The sequence below is a fragment of the Oncorhynchus mykiss genome, chromosome 12, assembly GCF_013265735.2.
Source record: "Oncorhynchus mykiss isolate Arlee chromosome 12, USDA_OmykA_1.1, whole genome shotgun sequence".
Classification (NCBI taxonomy): Eukaryota; Metazoa; Chordata; class Actinopteri; order Salmoniformes; family Salmonidae; genus Oncorhynchus; species Oncorhynchus mykiss.
In genome coordinates this window covers 49578106-49598860 of record NC_048576.1, presented here as the reverse complement: position 1 = coordinate 49598860, position 20755 = coordinate 49578106, and the positions used below count along the sequence as shown (strand labels likewise).

Sequence of the window (20755 nt, the reverse complement as noted above, 5' to 3'; positions counted from 1 at the left end):
AGATTACATAGTGCATGTATCCTCCTGGAGTAGGGACTATCCTGATGGCCTCAGTTTGGGATTGTTTTCTGTCCCCGTTTTGTCCCCGTGTGCGAAAGCCAGAGAAGATGTCTCCCTGTGTGGAAGCCAGTGGCCCTCCACCCCGGTGAGATGTGACCACTTAAAGTGATATCCTGTTGAGCTGTCCTCACAGGCTCAAGTGTGCCCTTCACGCGTGAGCGTGCTCTTAACCTTCCCCCCATCCCTCAGACAGCTCAGCACGCTGAGACAGGGAGGGACAGAGAGGAATGAGGGCTGGTAGGGGCCCCCCATACCTCCTCTCCCATGCCAAAGAATGTCACTGCCAGTGCCTGCCGGTAGATTCACGTGTTGATTCAACTGTCTATGAAATTCGGGGACACCCATATGTATACACTGGGTGGGGGTGTATGAGAGAGGTTGTGGAGGGGATTGCTTGTCAGCGTGTCAGCGTTAAACACATTCTGAGTCGCAGGGCTGCATTAGAAATCAGCTGCCGGAGTGTGTGTGCTGCCCAGGGTGCAATGTCATTGTCTGTATTGGAGTTGAACAGGCGGATTGTCGGAGGATTAGGCTTGCTGTTTGGTTGCAGGGGCATCTGGCGCTCCCACAGCACACTGCTTCAAGGGACCAGCAGCACTCAGAATGTCCATGGAGACCAGCAAAGTTTGACTAAACTGTAAGTTAGTCAAGTGTGCTACTTTTAGTTTTAAACATTTTGATTGTTGGAACACAGTTCACTATTCTACAGTAAGTTGCATATACCGGTAGGCCAATTTTATATTTTATGATATGATAATATATCTGAATTTAAATGAATTACACTTAAAAGCAGCAAAACAGGGAAACACGCCACACAATTCTAATGCTGTGTTTCCCCTGTTTTGTTGTCTCTGATTTGTGTGTTTGTTTTTTTTAGGTTTTTGAACTGCTGCAACCAAATGTTCCTGCAGTAGGACAATAAATATAATCTAAATCTGTTCATGTTGCTGAATATGGTACCTCTACAAGTATTACTGAATACGGTGCCGTGTCGTGTTGTTGGCTAGTAGAACATGTGAATATCACATTGAATCTTAAGATGGCTGTGACGAAGAGAATTCTGCATTTACTTGGCGCTTAATGAGTTTAGGGGATTTGCATACATTTTGGTTCAATGAAGTGTGTATTTGTATGTGCCTACTTGTAATCCATAAATTGCAAAAAAAAGAGGCATTTGTGCCAATGGTTTATTCCACAAATATGTAGTGACTTTCAAACTTGCCAAAGTTTCTCAGCTAACTCAAAACAAAATACTAAAATACTCATTCTTAGCAGTGCATTAAGGACTTGCTCGAACAGTTGTCCGTGTTGGGGACTGAACCATTGTACTCCTAACGTCTTGTGATGAATGAAAATTGCTTGTTGTCATTAACCTCCATTTAAATGTAAATGTGGGTTTTGTCCGTGGTTACCTCTGGACTGCTGCAGCAGATAACTTGTCATGGGTTCAGTTTCTTTTGTAGAACATGCAGTAGCCATTCTTTTGAAAAGTCTACATTGTTAACTTTTCTTCGATTGCATTACAAGTAATAGTCCACCTATGTTATTGTACATTTTTGGCTTGTTGATATGAACTAATCCATTCTATGGGATGCTCCGTGGTGTTTGGAAATGCTGTTTGGAAATGCGTTGTTGGCCATGACTTCATGCTGTTTGTATATGTGTAGCTCACTGATCACTTCACTGTGCTTTTTAGTCTACGATCTAGATGTGAGGGAGCCTCGAAGAACCTTTTGGGGTTCAAAAGATTGGCACTATGGGGGAACCTTTTCAGATTCTTAGAGGAAAAGATTCTTAGAGGAACCCCTATGTAAATGTTCAAACTGGAACCTTTTTCTGATGGGAGGGGCTCACATTAACATATTGTAGCGGCGGCAGCCTATCAGAAGATTGGAGGAGTGACTTTCAGATCGTTATTTTTGGCCATCCGTGAAAGTAAATGTCATTCCTGTTCATCATGTTTAGTTGGTACACTGCAAATATACATTTTCCTTTAATATTTATGCATATTACATCATCTTATATTATAGTAATAATATTAACATTTCTGATTACATATAGAAATAAAGTGGTAACTTTTCCAACATTGGTATTTGCATAGGTTTTGAGGAACTCATACATCTCTATAAGCCTCATAGAAGCAAATAAAAAAATGTACGTTCACAAAAAACTTTTCGTAATTAAAACTGGAGGCTACAGTCATAATATAATGGGCTTGATGGTCAATGTTGTATTATTCAATATTGATATTAAAATAGTACTTGTATTTCATCTTCTTCTGAATCTGAGAGCGCAACAAATCCAACGGCAAAATAAATTCAGTGCTCTGCACGTGCCAGCAAAAGGGTTCCTCAAAGAAGTCTCAACTACCCAAACGAGCAAATATCCCCAGGGTTCCTCAGGTCACCCTTAATTCTAAGAGTGTAGAACTAGGGGTATTCTGTCCACAAAACCGTTTATATACTTTAATATACACTAAAAGTATGTGCTAAAAGTGTGTGGACATCCCTTAAAATTAGTGAATTCGGCTGAGTTCCAGTTGCTCATCCCTGTTCTATTGGGATCAATTCCATTTCCATTTACCCGGTTTCATAACAATTTTCAATGAGGGTTAAATGCCCAACCGTTGGTCGAGTGAAATACGTACCATTTTCAAGATTGAAGCCAATTCTATTTCAATTCATTCAATTCCAATTTTCCTCAATTGCTTCTCTGAGAAAAAAAATGGACTTGGAATTTCAGTTACTTACTTTATGGCTCAGGTAATGTAGCAGGGTATGGCTAGTGGAGTCCAGTTGTCTATGTGGCTTCACAGTCACATGGTTACATGAAACCTAATATTGTAGTGACCCTTGACGCTGATAAGTACATTTACTGACCAGTCCTCCAAGGGAGCATGCTTTCTTGGAGTCGTTGGTAGCGTGCAGGTCTCAGGACTGCAACGTTAGGGTTCGATTCCACCCTTGGAAAGCTCCCTCTCCGTCTTGTTTCATTACTATGACGTCAGAAGTGAAAGGACCGACAGTTAAGAGGTGGCATCCCTGATAGTGAATGTTTGGGTGGCTTCACAGTCACATGGTTACATGAAACCTAATATTGTATCTTAAAAAGGAGGGAGTAGTGTCGTGATCCTGGCACTGGTAAGCAAGTATACTGACTTCCCCAAGTGACTTACTTGGAGTAGTTGGTAGCATGCCGCGTCAGTTTCCTGTCGATGGCTTGATTCCACCCTGGGACAGGTCCTCCTCTTTTTTTAAATGTATTATTTGTAAAAAAAAATATATAGGTTTTATTGTCAGGGTTTTGCAGTTGTGAGGTCTGCGGTTGTGAGGCTGGTTGGACGCACTGACAAATTCTCTAAAACCACATTGGAGGCAGCTTATGGTGGAGAAATTAACATTCAATCTTCTGGCAACAGCTCTGGTGGACATTGCTGCAGTCAGCCTTCCAATTGCATGCTCCCTAAAACTTGAGACATATGTGGTATTGTTTTGTGTGACAAAACTGCTAATTTTAGTGGCCTTCTATTTTCCACAGCACAAGGTGCACCTGTGTAATGATCATGTTGATTAATCAGCTACCTGATATGCCACACCAGTTAGGTGGATAGATTATCTTAGAGAAGGAGAAATGCTCACTCACAGGGATGTAAACAAATTTGTGTACAAACATTTTTGTGGATATGGAACATTTCTGGGATCTTTTATTTCAGCTCATGAAACATGGGACCAACACTTTACATGTCACATTTATATTTTTGTTCAGTATATTTTACTGAACTGATGGTACCTGCATCTGATGGTCATAGTACTTTCAAGACAACTAAGAACTCGGGGGGAAAAAACAATTTAAAATCATGACGTCAGTGATCTTAATGCCGGAAAGTCGGAGCTCTAGGAAGATGCCCATGTTTCTGACTTGGAATTACGACTTGGATAACCGACCGTTCACAACAATTTTTCCCAGTCGGATCTAGTCTTTTTCATAGTTCCCAGTTGTCTTGAACGCAGCATTAGTCTCAGCAGAGGGAGGAAGAGTACAGCAGAGGGTCTGCCTCTCACGCTCCCTCCTCTTGCCTTACTTTCCTCCAGTTTATGGGGGGTGATTCATGCCAGAATTAAGCCTCATGAAGCTACTGAAATCTCTCACCAAGACACCTAATGTCTTCCTAGCGCCATAAAATTCCTCAATTAATTAACATGGACTGTCAATGGAGACACGTTTTTTTCAAAGGCATCAAACTGATGCCACGTTCATGACACGTACACGTCATGTCAGTTTGCTTGTAAGTTTATTATGAAATATATCACCATGAAGACCTTAAATCTGTGCGCACGCCATATGTTAGAGATCTCACCATGAACGAATTACGAACGTCTACATGTACATGATTTTGTACAGTGTTGACAGTGCTGAATATTTTTTTTGTTTGACAGTCTCTCTCTGGCCATAATTTTTTAAGTTGTATTAAATCTTATGTAGGCTAGTATCAAACTTTGCTGGAAGCTGTAGGCACGGTGATTTGAGCTCTCCGATTGGCCAGCTCAGTAGAAACACTCGATTTAGCCACAGATCTCTAGGTCTGCCGTGTAGGTGGAGTTTGTCTCTAAAGACAAATGAAAAGGATAAAAATGGGAACACTTTTCCTACCTGGTGCACAGGGCTTCTGAATGAAGTGCACCTACCGGCAACAGTGCAACACAAATACATTTAAGTGCAAACCTATACTGTTGGCTTCTCTACAGAAACGTTTGGTGAATGACTAGGAATGCATTGAAGATTGCAATTGATGGTGCCCCCAGAGAAAATGTATGCTAAATGCCTTGCTCAAGGGCACCTTGACAGATGTTTCACCTTGTCGGCTCAGATGTTTGAACCAGTGACTTTTCGGTTACTATCCCAACTCTCTAACCACTAGGCTACCTGCTGCCTGTTTGATGGTGAAAGGGTTATTTGTGACTCAGTCGTCTTGAAGTCTTATTATTTTTTGATAAAAAAATAAAAAAAACTTTTGTGTAATTAATTAATTAATATTTTCTCCCATATGTGACTAAATGAAGCAGAAAATGCATCCAGTGTCCTGACATCTGATCATACTGTGCCAAAGAAAGAGGACACTTCATGCATGGCTGCATGCCAGCCTACTGTCTCTGAGCAGTGCTAAAGCTGTTCTATTTCAAGGATCCGCCACTCAAGTGAATCCTGCTATAGCCTTCTGGCAAAGTGAGTGTCTTAAGCTGAAGCTGCTATAACAACAAAGATACACATACGTGCAAGACATCAGCCTCTACTTTTGGATTAAATTACACACAAGACCGGAGGGGAATTACTTCAAGTTGTGTTGTATGTAGATAAACATGGTGTTTGCCAATCAGTGTTAAACTAGAGTGTTTTGTATCAAACTTTTTCAAAGTAGGACATTTGGGGTTTGAATGAGGTATCCTCCTGGGTGGAATTTGTTCAAAAAGATTAGGGTTAAATTGAATAGCTTTACTTCTCTGTATTGCAGTGAATGTCACCTCTTGGCTGTGGATACCTAGTCTGGTTACCATTCTCTTGAGCTAACATTCCACTGCTAGTCACTTCATGCCATTGCCAAAGAGACGGGCATTTTTGCCATAGTCTGTTGGCATTAGAACATTGTGGCCCCTTCCGCATGTGGGGAAAGACCTGTGGTTACCTAGGTTACCCCATTGGGCCACAGCAAAAGCATGACCTTTTTCAAATACATTTTTCTTGTCTGCTTGTTTTAGTCAATTAAAAACTATATTTAAGAAAAGTTCAACATGTTTAAAAATGTAATTTCAACATTACCTGCTAGTGTTCTCACTATTTAGAAAAACAGAATATTGTAGGGCTTCCCGACCGGTACATTAAGCTTGCTAAGACCAGCAACGCAAACAAACGGACTATACTGCTACAAGTAGTGAATGGAGTTAGAGTATACTAATTTTATACTAAAATTGTTAAATGTCTTACCTGTGATTAAATGTTCTCCACACACATTCACTACATGACCAAAAGTATGTGGACACCTGCCCATTGAACATCTCATTCCAAAATCATGGGCATTAATATGGAGTTGGTCCCCCTTTGCTGCTATAACAGCCTCCACTCTTCTGGGAAGGCGGTCCACAAGATGTTGGAACATTGCTGTGGGGAGGTTGGGCAATTAGGCCTGGCTCGCATTTGGTGTTCTAATTTATCCCAAAGGTGTTCAATGGGGTTGAGGTCAGGGCTCTGTGCAAGCCAGGCAAGTTCTTCCACACCAATCTCGACAAACCATTTCCGCATGGACTTCGCTTTGTGCACTGGTGCATTGTCATGCTGAAACAGGAAAGGGTCTTCCCCAAACTGTTGCCACAAAGTTGTAAGCATAGAATTGTCTAGAATGTCATTGTCTGCTGTAGCATTAAGATTTCCCTTCACTGGAACTAAGAGGCCTAGCCCGAACCATGAAAAACAGCCCCAGACCAATATTCCTCATCCACCAAACTTTACAGTTGGCACAAGCATTGTCCTGTCATCTGGGGCAGGTAGCTTTCTCCTGGCTTCTGCCAAACCCAGATTCGTCCGCCGGACTGCCAGATGGTGACGTGTGATTCATCACTCCAGAGAACTCATTTCTACTGCTCCAGAGTCCAATGGCGGCGAGCTTTATATCACTCCAGCCAGCGCTTGGCATTGTGCATGGTGATTTTAGGCTTGTGTGTGTCTACACGGTCATGGAAACCCATTTCATGAATCTCCCGACAAACAGTTATTGTGCTAACGTTGCTTTCAGAAGCAGTTTAGAACTCCGCAGTGAGTGTTGCAACTGAGGTGTGTGCTCGATTTTATACACCTGTCAGCAACTGGTGTGGCTGAAATAGCCAAATCCACTAATTTGAAGGGGTGTCCACATACTTTTGTACATACAGTACCAGTCAAAGGTTAGGACACAGCTACCCATTCAAGGGTTTTTCTACATTGTAGAATAATAGTGAAGACATAAACTATAAAATAACACATATGGAATCATGTAGTAACCCAAAAAGTGTTAAACAAATCAAAATACACTACCATTCAAAGGTTTGGGGTCACTTATAAATGTCCTTGCTTTTGAAATAAAGGCTAATTATTTTGCCCATTAAATATACACGGTAGTGTCTATATTTGATTCTTCAAAGTAACCACCCTTTGCCATGACAGCTTTGCACACTCTTGGCATTCTCTCAAACAGCTTCACCTGGAATGCTTTTCCAACAGTCTTGAAGGAGTTCCCACATATGCTGAGCACATGTTGGCTGCTTTTCCTTCACTCTGCAGTCCAACTCATCCCAAACCAAACCATCTCAATTGGGTTGAGGTCAGGTGATTGTGGACGCCAGGTCATCTGATGCAGCACTTCATCACTCTCCTTCTTGGTCAAATAGCTCTTACACAGCCTGGAGGTGTGTTGGGTCATTATCTTGTTGAAAAACAAAATGATAATCCCATTAAGCGCAAACCAGATGAGATGGTGTATTGCTGCAGAATGCTGTGGTAGCCATACTGGTTAAGTGTGTCTTGAATTCTAAATAAATCACTGACAGTGTCACCAGTAAACCACTATCACATCTCCTCCTCCATGCTTCACGGTGGGAACCACACACGAGGAGATCATCAATTCACCTATTCTGTGTCTCACAAAGACACGACGGTTGGAACCAAAAATCTCAAAGGACAGATTTCTACCGGTCTAATTTCCATTGCACGTGTTTCTTGGCCCAAGCGAGTATTTTCTTTTTATTGGTGTCATTTGGGCTGCAATCTGAGGCACAGTTAACTCTAATGAACTTATCCACTGCAGCAGAGATAACTCTGGGTTTTTCTTTCCTTTGGCGGTCCTCATGAGAGCCAGTTTCATCATAGCGCGTGATGGTTTTTGCGACTGCGCTTGAATAAACGTTCAAAGTTCTTGAAATGTTCCTCCTTGACTGACCTTCATGTCTTAAAGTAATGATGGACTGTCATTTCTCTTTGCCTATTTGAGCTGTTCTTGCCATAATATGGACTTGGTATTTTACCAAATAGGACTGTCTTCTGTATACCACCCCTACCTTGTCAAAACACAACTGATTGGCTCAAATGCATTAAGAAGGAAATAAATTCCCCAAATTCCCCTTTTAACAAGGCATACCTGTTACATTTTTTGTCTACTATATAGTTTTATATCTTCACTATTATTCTAAAATGTAGAAAATACTAAAAATAAAAAAATCCATGAATGTGTAGGTGTGTCCAAACTTTCGACTGGAACTGTATAGTGTAGCTTTGTGTCGTCTACTTGGACACCGGGTCCCCACATTTCCCACTCTCCCAAGCTGAATAGCCTGAAGCCACAGGGTTCTTTTCGCAGGCTCTATTTGCCTACGTGGGACCGTAGGTCAGGATTTTTGTCATGACAAAGTTGCTTATTTTACAATGGGGATCAATAGGAGATAATGTTTTTATTTCTGGATGTGGTCGAGGGGGTTTCCTTCTTATGACATGAATACTGACTCGGAGGATCTTTAAATATGAACATTCTATCATTAATGAGCTCTAGGAGAACAGAGGATTTGATCCTGATTAGATAACCCTCACAGCTATCCTTCAATCACAACGATTATGCACATATTGGAACACTAACTTTTTTCTCCCCTCTTAACTCGTTGGTTTTCGATTGCTGAACAACGATTTTTTTTGTTAGTCGAGATGAAACCAATCTGTCGAAAGTTGACAGCTCACAACTAAATTCATACCCCAATTCCAACCACAAAACTTCGTAGCTTTGATTTTTAAGCTTCAAATTACAATTTGCCTAGTTAACAACTAAATGTTTGTTTTTTACTTTGTTATAATTGTAATTCTACTTTCAAGGCTCCACACAAAATATGAATGTTATTTTCCACAACCAATGAGCAACTCCGCCGTGAATCCAGCTGCATGTTGAAAGTTGAGATTGCCTAAAGGCCAGTCTCTTTGGCAAGGAGGGGATTTTTGGCTAAAGACCCACTTCAAAGGCAATGTTTTATGCAAGTGAGTAAGTAGCCTTCTCTGTCTTGGTATGTACAGATTGAACATCTGTTCAATGCCTATTGCCTACAATGCAATGCACAGTTAATACGTTATGCAAAACTGGTTCATCAAGTATTTTGGCGTAACACTTTATAATAACTTCATTTAAGACATGAATGATTTGCTGAACTTTTTGTAAATCATTATTACTACATTTTGGTAACCAAATAATTGGAAAGTTAGTTAGCATAATGAAATGATAAAATAATTAAATGAATTAGTTTCGTAACTGCATTTTCACCGTATAATTGAGACTTAATGAAAAACGGCTTTGACCAAGCTTCTTCAGCGCACGCCAGACTGCTGGTGGCACCAGCTGTTCAAATGGGTCTAGCTTGGACTCCTTGTCAAAGATATTGTCAACTGCTCGATCAAGAAGCATCTAGTACCTAGCATCTATCAGCTGCCAGTCTTCACTAAGGCTAAGGACTGGGAGCAGAGCTGAACATCTATTTAGTGCTTACAGCTATTTGCTTTTTGTTTGTTTGTGGTTTCTTTACCTTGAGAACCTGCCTCGCACTGATACAACCCTATAGAATAATGTTGTTTGTACTTTATAACTCAGTTTAGTAGCATTCAGTGCGAGTGAATTCCCGACATAATGCAATGCAAATATCCAGAGCAAGTTAACTGCATTGTACTACTACAGAGTTTGGAATTACTCAGCTTCTTTCCCTTAAAATGTTTCCCAGATATACCTGACAAGGGCATTTGGCGATATGTCAATGATGTTCTCCTGCTATGGCATCTAATATCAGTACCAGTGATTTAATTTCACAAATTGCCCCCATTTATTTTGACCAATAAGGCTGTGATCGTCGGTTTAATCCAAGACCCCCATTTGCATGTACATCTGAAACGCAGCATGTTGACCTGCAGCAAATGAACGTCTGCTGACTTACACCGGAATTAGCGAAAGGCCTGTCGTGTGGCTGTTTTCATCCATATTTCCTCTCAAGAGACATTTCTAAGTATTGTATATGATCAAATGTGTATCCGTCATGTGTTTCACAGATATCCAGGAGATCTATGAGGTGACGCTATTGAACACCCAAAAGAGCTGCGAGCAGAAGCTGGAAGAGATCAACCACATGGCTGACAAGTGGGAGCAAACAGGCACGGGCTTCCCCACCACGGTGCTACAACATTCCTGCCCAACAGAGGTGAGCCTGATGGAACCTCAGAGTAGTGGGCATAGAAATATAATGAATCCTGCCAGTCCACCCAATAAGGAATAATTTACTTTGAATAGGAAGGCCGTTTCTCCTCCTTGTAGTTCTGTGGCAGTGGTCCTATTTTACCAAAGAGGAAGCTAGATGACTTTAAAAAAACACTATGATATAATATCACAATAAGATACGTTTTTCTGTGTCATAGTCTAAGCAGTAGCGGTGTGTGGGTAAATTCACTTGAGAAGCCAAGCCAGGGGGAAAAAAAGCCAAATTACAACTTATGTGTTGTGATGTTTGCTCTGTAACCTGTTAGTTCATATGCCACTGGGATGTACTGTATAGGCCTAAGGCCGAGACTAGAAGAAGACAACAGTCACACAGTGGCATAATGTTTGTTTCATTATAAAACCGGAGAGCAACATCTGTCCAGTGAAGTCCACAAAGCATATTGCATGTAACAAACAGTTACATGACCTAGATCAGTGGTTCCCAAACTTTTTATAGTACCCCTTCAAAACATTCAACCTCCAGCTGCGTACCCCCTCTAGCAACAGGGTCAGTGCACTCTCAAATGTTGATTTGTTGCCATCATTGTAAGCCTGCCATACACACACTATATGATACATTTATTCAACATAAGAATGAGTGTGAGTTTGTCACAACCCGGCTCGTGGGAAGTGACAAAGAGCTCTTATAGGACCAGGGCGCAAATAATAATATAATAATAATCAATAATTTTTCTCTTTATTTAACCATTTTACATATAAAACCTTATTTGTTTATCAAAAATGGTGAATAACTCGTCTAATCAACGTAAGCTTAATATGATGTGGTTGTCCATGGTACTGATTTCTGTGTGTGTAAGTAAAAAAAGCCATTGCCATCCTCGTCTCTTTCATGTTGCTGAAACAGTCTATGACTCTGTCATACAGTACACACTTTTAGTTTTAGTTGTGCTAGGCTACCTGGCTAAAATGCTCGCTAGCCTAACTTTCATGGGCAACGATGAGCCAGCTAGTTAACATTAGCCTACTCAGTGGCGATTTTAGCATGTAAATCTTGGTGGGGCAAAAAAAAAAATAGTGATGCATGCCAGTGTAACGGATGTGAAACGGCTAGCTTAGTTAGTGTGGGCGAGACCCTGAGACCTTGAAGTAGTAGTTCCCCTTGCTCTGCAAGGGCCGCGGATTTTGTGGAGCGATGGGTAACGATGCTTCGAGGGTGACTGTTGATGTGTGCAGAAGGTCCCTGGTTCACGCCCGGGTATGGGCGAGGGGACGGTCTAAACTTATACTGTTACATTGATGCTGTTGACCCGGATTACTGGTTGCTGTGGAAAATGGAGGAAGGTCAAAAAGGGGGTGAGTGTAACGGATGTGAAACGGCTAGCTTAGTTAGCGTGGGCGCTAAATAGCGTTTCAATCAGTGACGTCACTTGCTCTGAGACCTTGAAGTAGTAGTTCTCCTTGCTCTGCAAGGGCCGCGGCTTTTGTGGAGCGATGGGTAACGATGCTTCGAGGGTGACTGTTGATGTGTGCAGAAGGTCCCTGGTTCGCGCCCGGGTATGGGCGAGGGGACGGTCTAAACTTATACTGTTACACCAGCAAAGCCACTACACAAACAATACATTAATTACACTATCACGGTGACAAATGTTAGGGCCTACATAAAAATCAAACTGTTAGGGCCTACATAAAGCTGTCCCAACAGCAGTCCCAACATCTTACCACTGCTACACCTGGCTATCAGCAGAGCCTTGTCAGGCAGAGAAACTGTTTATTCAGCCTCATTTACTGACTTTAAAAAAACATAGCTGATATGGCTGACTTGCTTTAACAAATGTGGTTTCTACTGACAATTGAGATGTACAAACTCTGGCATAAGGGGACGGCAAGCAGATAAGAGGCAATCCGTAATTTCGATTAAGACATTAATGAGCGAACTAGGACGGACGTAGTCAATATAATATAAATTAAGAGGGGTAAATATACCAAATTATTAGGGCTACTAACATCTTGCTACCCAACATACACTTATGTATACTGTAGCTGAGAATGTAATACTATCTCCCTGGCATATTACATAATTTATACAGCAGCACACAATACATTTTTGGACTCACCTTGTTGTGCTGTGCTCACTTGAACAGGAAGGTGTTTGCCGCGGTCCTTCTTGGGCAAATTTTGTCATCAAAGTCTGGCATTCTCTGGATTTATGGTGCTTTCAAAACAACTGGGAACTTTGAAAAAAACAAGGTTGAATCATGATGACGACATTGATCTTCAGGTCGTAGCTCTAGAAAGAGGCCGGATTTACAATTCCGAGTTGGATGACCTTTCAAAACTTATTTTCTCATTCGGAACTCGTTTATTCCCGACTTCCCAGTTGAACTCACTGAAGTCAAGTTTTCACAGTTCCGAGTTAACAGTTGTTTTGAGCGCGGCACAATTCACGCTTCATTGACAGCATGGCCAATGTTGAATGTTTATCATTTTAAACTTGGAAAAGAGCCCCTTAATCCCCGATTTGGGACACACAGCCACTCCACTGAATAGCAGATTAGTGATTGCTTTGCAATACTTGCAGAGTTAACCACTGTCACTGAGTCCTTCCAAACCACTCATTGTTGAATTTGCGATTTACAACTTGTTGTGTAATGTTAATGTCCAATGGCCGATGAGCACCGATGCGTTTTATCTCATTTCTGTTCCCATCAGTGACAGAACACTGAGCCAATCACGGCGCAACGTTCCATATTTTCTGCCGGCTGATTTCAGGACATTTTAGCCAAAAACCTGTTGCCTCTGCCAGGAGGCTGATACTTGACCGCAAGTGGATCTTCCAGCGAGACAATAACCCCAAGCACACCTCAAAATCCACAAAGAAATGGTTAATTGACCATAAAATCCAGACTTAGTCTCCAGACTTGAACCCTATTAAAAACCTGTGGTTTGAATTGAAGAGGGCAGTCCATAATGGCAGACTAGGATATCAAGGATCTGGAAAGATTATGTATGGAGGAATGGTCTAAATTCCCTCCCAATCTGTTCTCCAATGTGCATAAAACTTTTTAGGAAAAGGCTCAGTGGCAATAACAGGGGTGGCAATAATTTTGACGCCTTTCTTTTTGAGTGGAAAATAGTATTACTTGTTAAACAATCTTTCTTTCAGCTATTTTATTAGTAGAAAATAATATAAGTTCCCAATTTTTTTGAGTATAAAATATAGCTTAGTATTTGTATTTTATACAGTATTTTTTGTTCATTTTTATCAAGGGTGCCAATAATTTTGGTCTTGACTGTATGTACTTTGTTATATAATGTTGGCCGACCTGTTACACCTGACCCTTGTTACATTTAGCCCCGGTCTTCCCTATGCATTTAACGCCATTGGCGCCTGCTAATGTGCATAAACCAACCCGCTGCTAAAAACTCAGGTTCTAAAATGTTGCAATTGACTCATTTCTTGGATTTGAGAAATAAGTGTAGCTTAGTAACACTGGAATGCTCAGTGATCTTCTTTTAAGTGGCCATCGAAACTGCTTTCAAAGGTGCGTTTTCCCGCGACTGCATTAAGAAGGTTGTAGGCTACAACGGCTGGGCATTCCTATTTCTCTCCCTGTGCGCCACTCACAATTTGAACGCACCCTCGAGGAATATTATTTTCTTGCACAGAATGTGACAGGCTGAACCATTTTGAATAGGTCAACTATTCTACTATGGCAGTGGTCACCAACCTTTTCTGAGCCTAAATCACGTTCTGAGTCAAAATGCAGGCCACTCTGATTTTTTTTTTTACTTAAAAAACATAAGCCTTGGCAACATGAACCTATTAAAAACACATATTTGTGCAGTAGGCCATAGGCCCAATACATTATCACTGAATATTGGATATGCTTGAATTTCCCTGCCAATCTCAGACTATTCAAAAATGTATATTTCAAAACTTGAGGTACATGATCACACTTGTAATATATCATGATTTGTTGTATTACATGTGAGGCACATCTAAGTGAGCATACATTTCAATCATTTGGTTTCTTTATTTTACTAGACTGATGGTGCCTGCATCTGATGGCCAGTCTCAGTGGAGGAAGGGCATCAGAGGGTGATCTCACAGTCGGACCGTCCCTCAGCTCTCTCCCCTCTTCTAAGACACGAGTCACATTTCTGCCTCATGCACAAATTCATGTTGTTACTAGGGCTGTTGCGGTGACCATATTATGGTCACGGGTCATGAAGGCAGTCAAATTCCACTTGACTCTATAGTAACGGTAATTTGGCTTCTTGAAGCCAAGCTTCTCGAAGCCAAACTTGATAACTGCCTGGTACTCAGCAGTATTGTTCCACGAATCACTCTGACATCAATGCAAATGTATTCAAAAATCTAATGAAACACTTCACGAAAATCCATGAGCTCACATTGAGCAACATTTCTATAGGCTATGCGATTGCGGGAGAAAACAGAGTGATGGCTGCTAATAAAAAGAGGAGGATCCCATCAGCTTTCGAAAGGGAAAGGGGGTTACCTAGTCAGTTGTACAACTGAATGCATTCAACTGAAAATGTGTCTTCCGCATTTTCCCAACCCCTCTGAATCAGAGAGATGCGGGGGGCTGCCATAATCGACATCCACGTCTTCGGCGCCCGGGGAACAAGGCTGACTATATTTATTTCTCAACTTTCCTAATATTTTAGCACGTTGCTTATATTTACAACAGGAGTATAGCCTACCTGGCTGGTTTTGAAAATAAACCACGGTGAAAAAAGTTGTCCATTCACTATTTATGTGCTTAGATTAGTTGTATTTTTTCCCGCTGCCCCTGTTTCGATACAGGTGCATGATAATGGTCCATTCGAAATCAAAACAAATGTCACAACTATATGCAAAGACAAGATTAAATCAAGAATAGTCTGATGGGTGACAGTATTAGCCTATCACTTGTAAGTTAGATATTATCACTTGTGAATGATGCCCAGCATAAGAAACAACACCTCATATAGCCTAGCCCATAGGCCTATATGTTTTGTAAGGTTTGTATCACAACTAAAGTGGCCAAATAACTTCTTAAAATTAAGCCCATTAATCCACTTTACATGGGGTGTAGAGCCTAACGCATACATAAGCAGCACGTGGGTTTCAAGTTTGGGAAGATAATTGTCCCATATGAATGCACCTTTATAATAAAAGCATTACATGCATAATTGCATTTGCAGTCACTTTTGATAATGGTGTTTTCCCGCTAATGGAACATTTGCGCTTATAGCCTACTGCCTTGTGCGTATTGCTGCGCTTATAATGTAAAGAAAAAGTCTAATAGTTTATCAACGTGAAATTCGAGACATTATCAAGTGCTTGTCAAATTGTGAATGAGAGACTATTGGAGTGTGTACAGCCTGCGCAAAAAACAGCAGAGCTTATGCCTTTCAAGCATTATCGTTAGTCTCATCATGCAGCCTTACAATGTATTAAAAATCAAAACATATAGCCCAACGTTTGTAGAACAAATAAAGTTACATTAATAACTCTAAATGAAGCATATATGAGGACCTATTTCTTTGTCAACCACCAGAATAGCCGCATGTGCGCACTCCCTCAAATCGTTTGGAGAAAATATTTATATTTTATTCAGCGTTGTTCAATTGTATTCTTCATACTGTAAAATAATATAAAACAGTACCATGGAGTTATAAGGATATCTTGTCTGCTAAATGAACTAGTGTAGCCCACAGCCATTTGGCATAGCCACATCAGGACAACTCAGAGTATCAGAGTAGGCTGTTCTTTTCTTCTGAAATAGACTACATTTTCTTCATATCATGTTTCTTTAGACATGTCTAAAATAAATAATGGATTTATTGTGAAGGTGTAGGCTACATGGATTTATTAGATATTTTTTTTTAAAAGGCTTGTATAGGCTATGTGTGGAAGCCAGGAGATGCTAAATGTGTTTGTTAATCAACGGTCAATTACCGTAAGACCGACACTTATTTGCTTGACAATCACTGGCTTACTAAATTTCGTGACCGCCACAGCCCTAGTTGTTACTTCCAGGGTTGGGGATCATATACATGTATATTTTAGATTTGATTACATGTATCAAATCAAATCAAATCAAATTTTATTTGTCACATACACATGGTTAGCAGATGTTAATGCGAGTGTAGCGAAATGCTTGTGCTTCTAGTTCCGACAATGCAGTAATAACCAACAAGTAATCTAACTAACAATTCCAAAACTACTGTCTTGTACACAGTGTAAGGGGATAAAGAATATGTACATAAGGATATATGAATGAGTGATGGTACAGAGCAGCATAGGCAAGATACAGTAGATGGTATCGAGTACAGTATATACATATGAGATGAGTATGTAAACAAAGTGGCATAGTTAAAGTGGCTAGTGATACATGTATTACATAAGAATACAGTCGATGGTATAGAGTACAGTATATACGTATGCATATGAGATGAATAATGTAGGGTAAGTAACATTATATAAGGTAGCATTGTTTAAAGTGGCTAGTGATATATTTACATCATTTCCCATCAATTCCCATTATTAAAGTGGCTGGAGTTGAGTCAGTGTCAGTGTGTTGGCAGCAGCCACTCAATGTTAGTGGTGGCTGTTTAACAGTCTGATGGCCTTGAGATAGAAGCTGTTTTTCAGTCTCTCGGTCCCAGCTTTGATGCACCTGTACTGACCTCGCCTTCTGGATGATAGCGGGGTGAACAGGCAGTGGCTCGGGTGGTTGATGTCCTTGATGATCTTTATGGCCTTCCTGTGACATCGGGTGGTGTAGGTGTCCTGGAGGGCAGGTAGTTTGCCCCCGGTGATGCGTTGTGCAGACCTCACTACCCTCTGGAGAGCCTTACGGTTGAGGGCGGAGCAGTTGCCGTACCAGGCGGTGATACAGCCCGCCAGGATGCTCTCGATTGTGCATCTGTAGAAGTTTGTGAGTGCTTTTGGTGACAAGCCAAATTTCTTCAGCCTCCTGAGGTTGAAGAGGCGCTGCTGCGCCTTCTTCACAATGCTGTCTGTGTGAGTGGACCAATTCAGTTTGTCTGTGATGTGTATGCCGAGGAACTTAAAACTTGCTACCCTCTCCACTACTGTTCCATCGATGTGGATAGGGGGGTGTTCCCTCTGCTGTTTCCTGAAGTCCACAATCATCTCCTTTGTTTTGTTGACGTTGAGTGTGAGGTTATTTTCCTGACACCACACTCCGAGGGCCCTCACCTCCTCCCTGTAGGCCGTCTCGTCGTTGTTGGTAATCAAGCCTACCACTGTTGTGTCGTCCGCAAACTTGATGATTGAGTTGAAGGCGTGCGTGGCCACGCAGTCGTGGGTGAACAGGGAGTACAGGAGAGGGCTCAGAACGCACCCTTGTGGGGCCCCAGTGTTGAGGATCAGCGGGGAGGAGATGTTGTTGCCTACCCTCACCACCTGGGGGCGGCCCGTCAGGAAGTCCAGTACCCAGTTGCACAGGGCGGGGTCGAGACCCAGGGTCTCGAGCTTGATGACGAGCTTGGAGGGTACTATGGTGTTGAATGCCGAGCTGTAGTCGATGAACAGCATAGGTATTCCTCTTGTCCAGATGGGTTAGGGCAGTGTGCAGTGTGGTTGAGATTGCATCGTCTGTGGACCTATTTGGGCGGTAAGCAAATTGGAGTGGGTCTAGGGTGTCAGGTAGGGTGGAGGTGATATGGTCCTTGACTAGTCTCTCAAAGCACTTCATGATGACGGAAGTGAGTGCTACGGGGCGGTAGTCGTTTAGCTCAGTTACCTTAGCTTTCTTGGGAACAGGAACAATGGTGGCCCTCTTGAAGCATGTGGGAACAGCAGACTGGTATAGGGATTGATTGAATATGTCCGTAAACACACCGGCCAGCTGGTCTGCGCATGCTCTGAGGGCGCGGCTGGGGATGCCGTCTGGGCCTGCAGCCTTGCGAGGGTTAACACGTTTAAATGTCTTACTCACCTCGGCTGCAGTGAAGGAGAGACCGCATGTTTTCGTTGCAGGCCGTGTCAGTGGCACTGTATTGTCCTCAAAGCGGGCAAAAAAGTTATTTAGTCTGCCTGGGAGCAGGACATCCTGGTCCGTGACTGGGCTGGATTTCTTCCTCTAGTCCGTGATTGACTGTAGACCCTGCCACATGCCTCTAGTGTCTGAGCCGTTGAATTGAGATTCTACTTTGTCTCTGTACTGTTTCTTAGCTTGTTTGATAGCCTTGCGGAGGGAATAGCTGCACTGTTTGTATTCGGTCATGTTACCAGACACCTTGCCCTGATTAAAAGCAGTGGTTCGCGCTTTCAGTTTCACGCGAATGCTGCCATCAATCCACGGTTTCTGGTTAGGGAATGTTTTAATCGTTGCTATGGGAACGACATCTTCAACGCACGTTCTAATGAACTCGCACACCGAATCAGCGTATTCGTCAATGTTGTTGTCTGACGCAATACGAAACATGTCCCAGTCCACGTGATGGAAGCAGTCTTGGAGTGTGGAGTCAGCTTGGTCGGACCAGCGTTGGACAGACCTCAGCGTGGGAGCCTCTTGTTTTAGTTTCTGTCTGTAGGCAGGGATCAACAAAATGGAGTCGTGGTCAGCTTTTCCGAAAGGGGGGCGGGGCAGGGCCTTATATGCGTCGCGGAAGTTAGAGTAACAATGATCCAAGGTCTTTCCACCCCTGGTTGCGCAATCGATATGCTGATAAAATTTAGGGAGTCTTGTTTTCAGATTAGCCTTGTTAAAATCCCCAGCTACAATAAATGCAGCCTCCGGATAAATGGTTTCCAGTTTGCAAAGAGTCAAATAAAGTTCATTCAGAGCCATCGATGTGTCTGCTTGGGGGGGGATATATACGGCTGTGATTATAATCGAAGAGAATTATCTTGGTAGATAATGCGGTCTACATTTGATTGTGAGGAATTCTAAATCAGGTGAACAGAAGGATTTGAGTTCCTGTATGTTTCTTTCATCACACCACGTTAACCATAAGGCATAAGCCTCCGCCCCTCTTCTTACCAGAAAGATGTTTGTTTCTGTCTGCGCGATGCGTGGAGAAACCCGTTGGCTGCACCGCTTCGGATAGCGTCTCTCCAGTGAGCCACGTTTCTGTGAAGCAAAGAACGTTACAGTCTCTGATGTCCCTCTGGAATGCTACCCTTGCTCGGATTTCATCAACCTTGTTGTCAAGAGACTGGACATTAGCAAGAAGAATGCTAGGGAGTGGTGCACGGTGTACCCGTCTCCGGAGTCTGACCAGAAGACCGCCTCGTTTCCCTCTTTTTCGCAGTCGTTTTTTTGGGTCGCTGCATGGGATCCGCTCCGTTGTCCTGTTTGTAAGGCAGAACACAGGATCCGCGTCGCGAAAACATATTCTTGGTCGTACTGATGGTGAGTTGACGCTGATCTTATATTCAGTAGTTCTTCTCGACTGTATGTAATGAAACCTAAGATGACCTGGGGTACTAATGTAAGAAATAACACGTAAAAAAACAAAAAACTGCATAGTTTCCTAGGAACGCGAAGCGAGGCGGCCATCTCTGTCGGCGCCGGAAGTAGTAATTATGTAATCCATTATGTAATCCATTACATGTAAGCGATTGCAAAAAAAACGGTAAATGTAATCCGTTACGTTACCAACAAAAATATTGTAATCAGATACTTGATACTTGAAAAAGATACTTGAAAAACTAGATTACTTTGAGGATTACTGTTAAATTCTGAAAGGATGTTTGCAAAAAAGAATCGGACACTTTTTTGTTTTCTCAAAGACATTCAAATCAGCATTGAAAAAAGGCACAAGTTTAAGTTTGTTCCACCTGAGTGAGTCTGACCACAATTCAGAGACCACTATGATGACACACCAAATGTGTTTGATGGATCACAGGAAAAGAGCAGGAATAGGCTTTTGTAGGCTACAGTCCAAGCTATGTCTTCCAATGGTGCGACTGCTGTTGGCATCCAAAGATGATCCAACTTGAATAAACGCTTGGAGGTATGGATGACAGCAGTGGTGTAGTCTACAGCGATACGGATATCACTTATCAGCATAGCACATTGATGTGAATCACACTGCTGCTCTCTCATTTAGCTATTTGCATCTTACGAATTGTGGTTGTTGTGGATGGCTGTTCACAAATCTAAATGTGTATTTGAACCTAATAATGGATGAATTCAGGAAGTTTAAGCTGCCTACCAATCATTGTTTTTGAAACCAGTGGACAGCCAGTGAAAAATGCGCTCTTGCAATAGCTGCATAGGGCGGATCCCAGCCTATTGAATAAAAGTGGGGCTTTTATTGCTCAATCTAATTCATGCTGATTTAAAACATATAAATCCATAGGCTTAATGGACACATGCTCAAACTCGCACACAATTGATAGACTTAAAGGGGCAATCTGTAGTTGCTACATCTATTTTTGTACTTGTCAAT

General features: G+C 41.9%; 1 protein-coding gene across 19 annotated transcripts in view; it reads left to right on the top strand.

Moving 5' to 3' along the window:
• Nucleotides 1–504: 504 nt before the first annotated feature.
• LOC110537714 (discs, large homolog 2 (Drosophila)) overlaps nucleotides 505–20755 on the top strand; it is a 288136-nt gene continuing 267885 nt past the window's right edge. For 4 of the 19 annotated variants that reach the window (XM_036937684.1, XM_036937702.1, XM_036937686.1 and 1 more), the window contains exons 1-2: nucleotides 532–697; nucleotides 10156–10304. In XM_036937684.1, coding sequence (XP_036793579.1) covers nucleotides 10233–10304 — 72 coding nt within the window. In that variant the 5' untranslated portion in view covers nucleotides 532–697; nucleotides 10156–10232. Of the gene's footprint in view, nucleotides 698–10155; nucleotides 10305–20755 lie in introns of all 19 variants that reach the window. The other 15 variants (XM_036937703.1, XM_036937694.1, XM_036937689.1 and 12 more) reach the window with 9 other exon arrangements.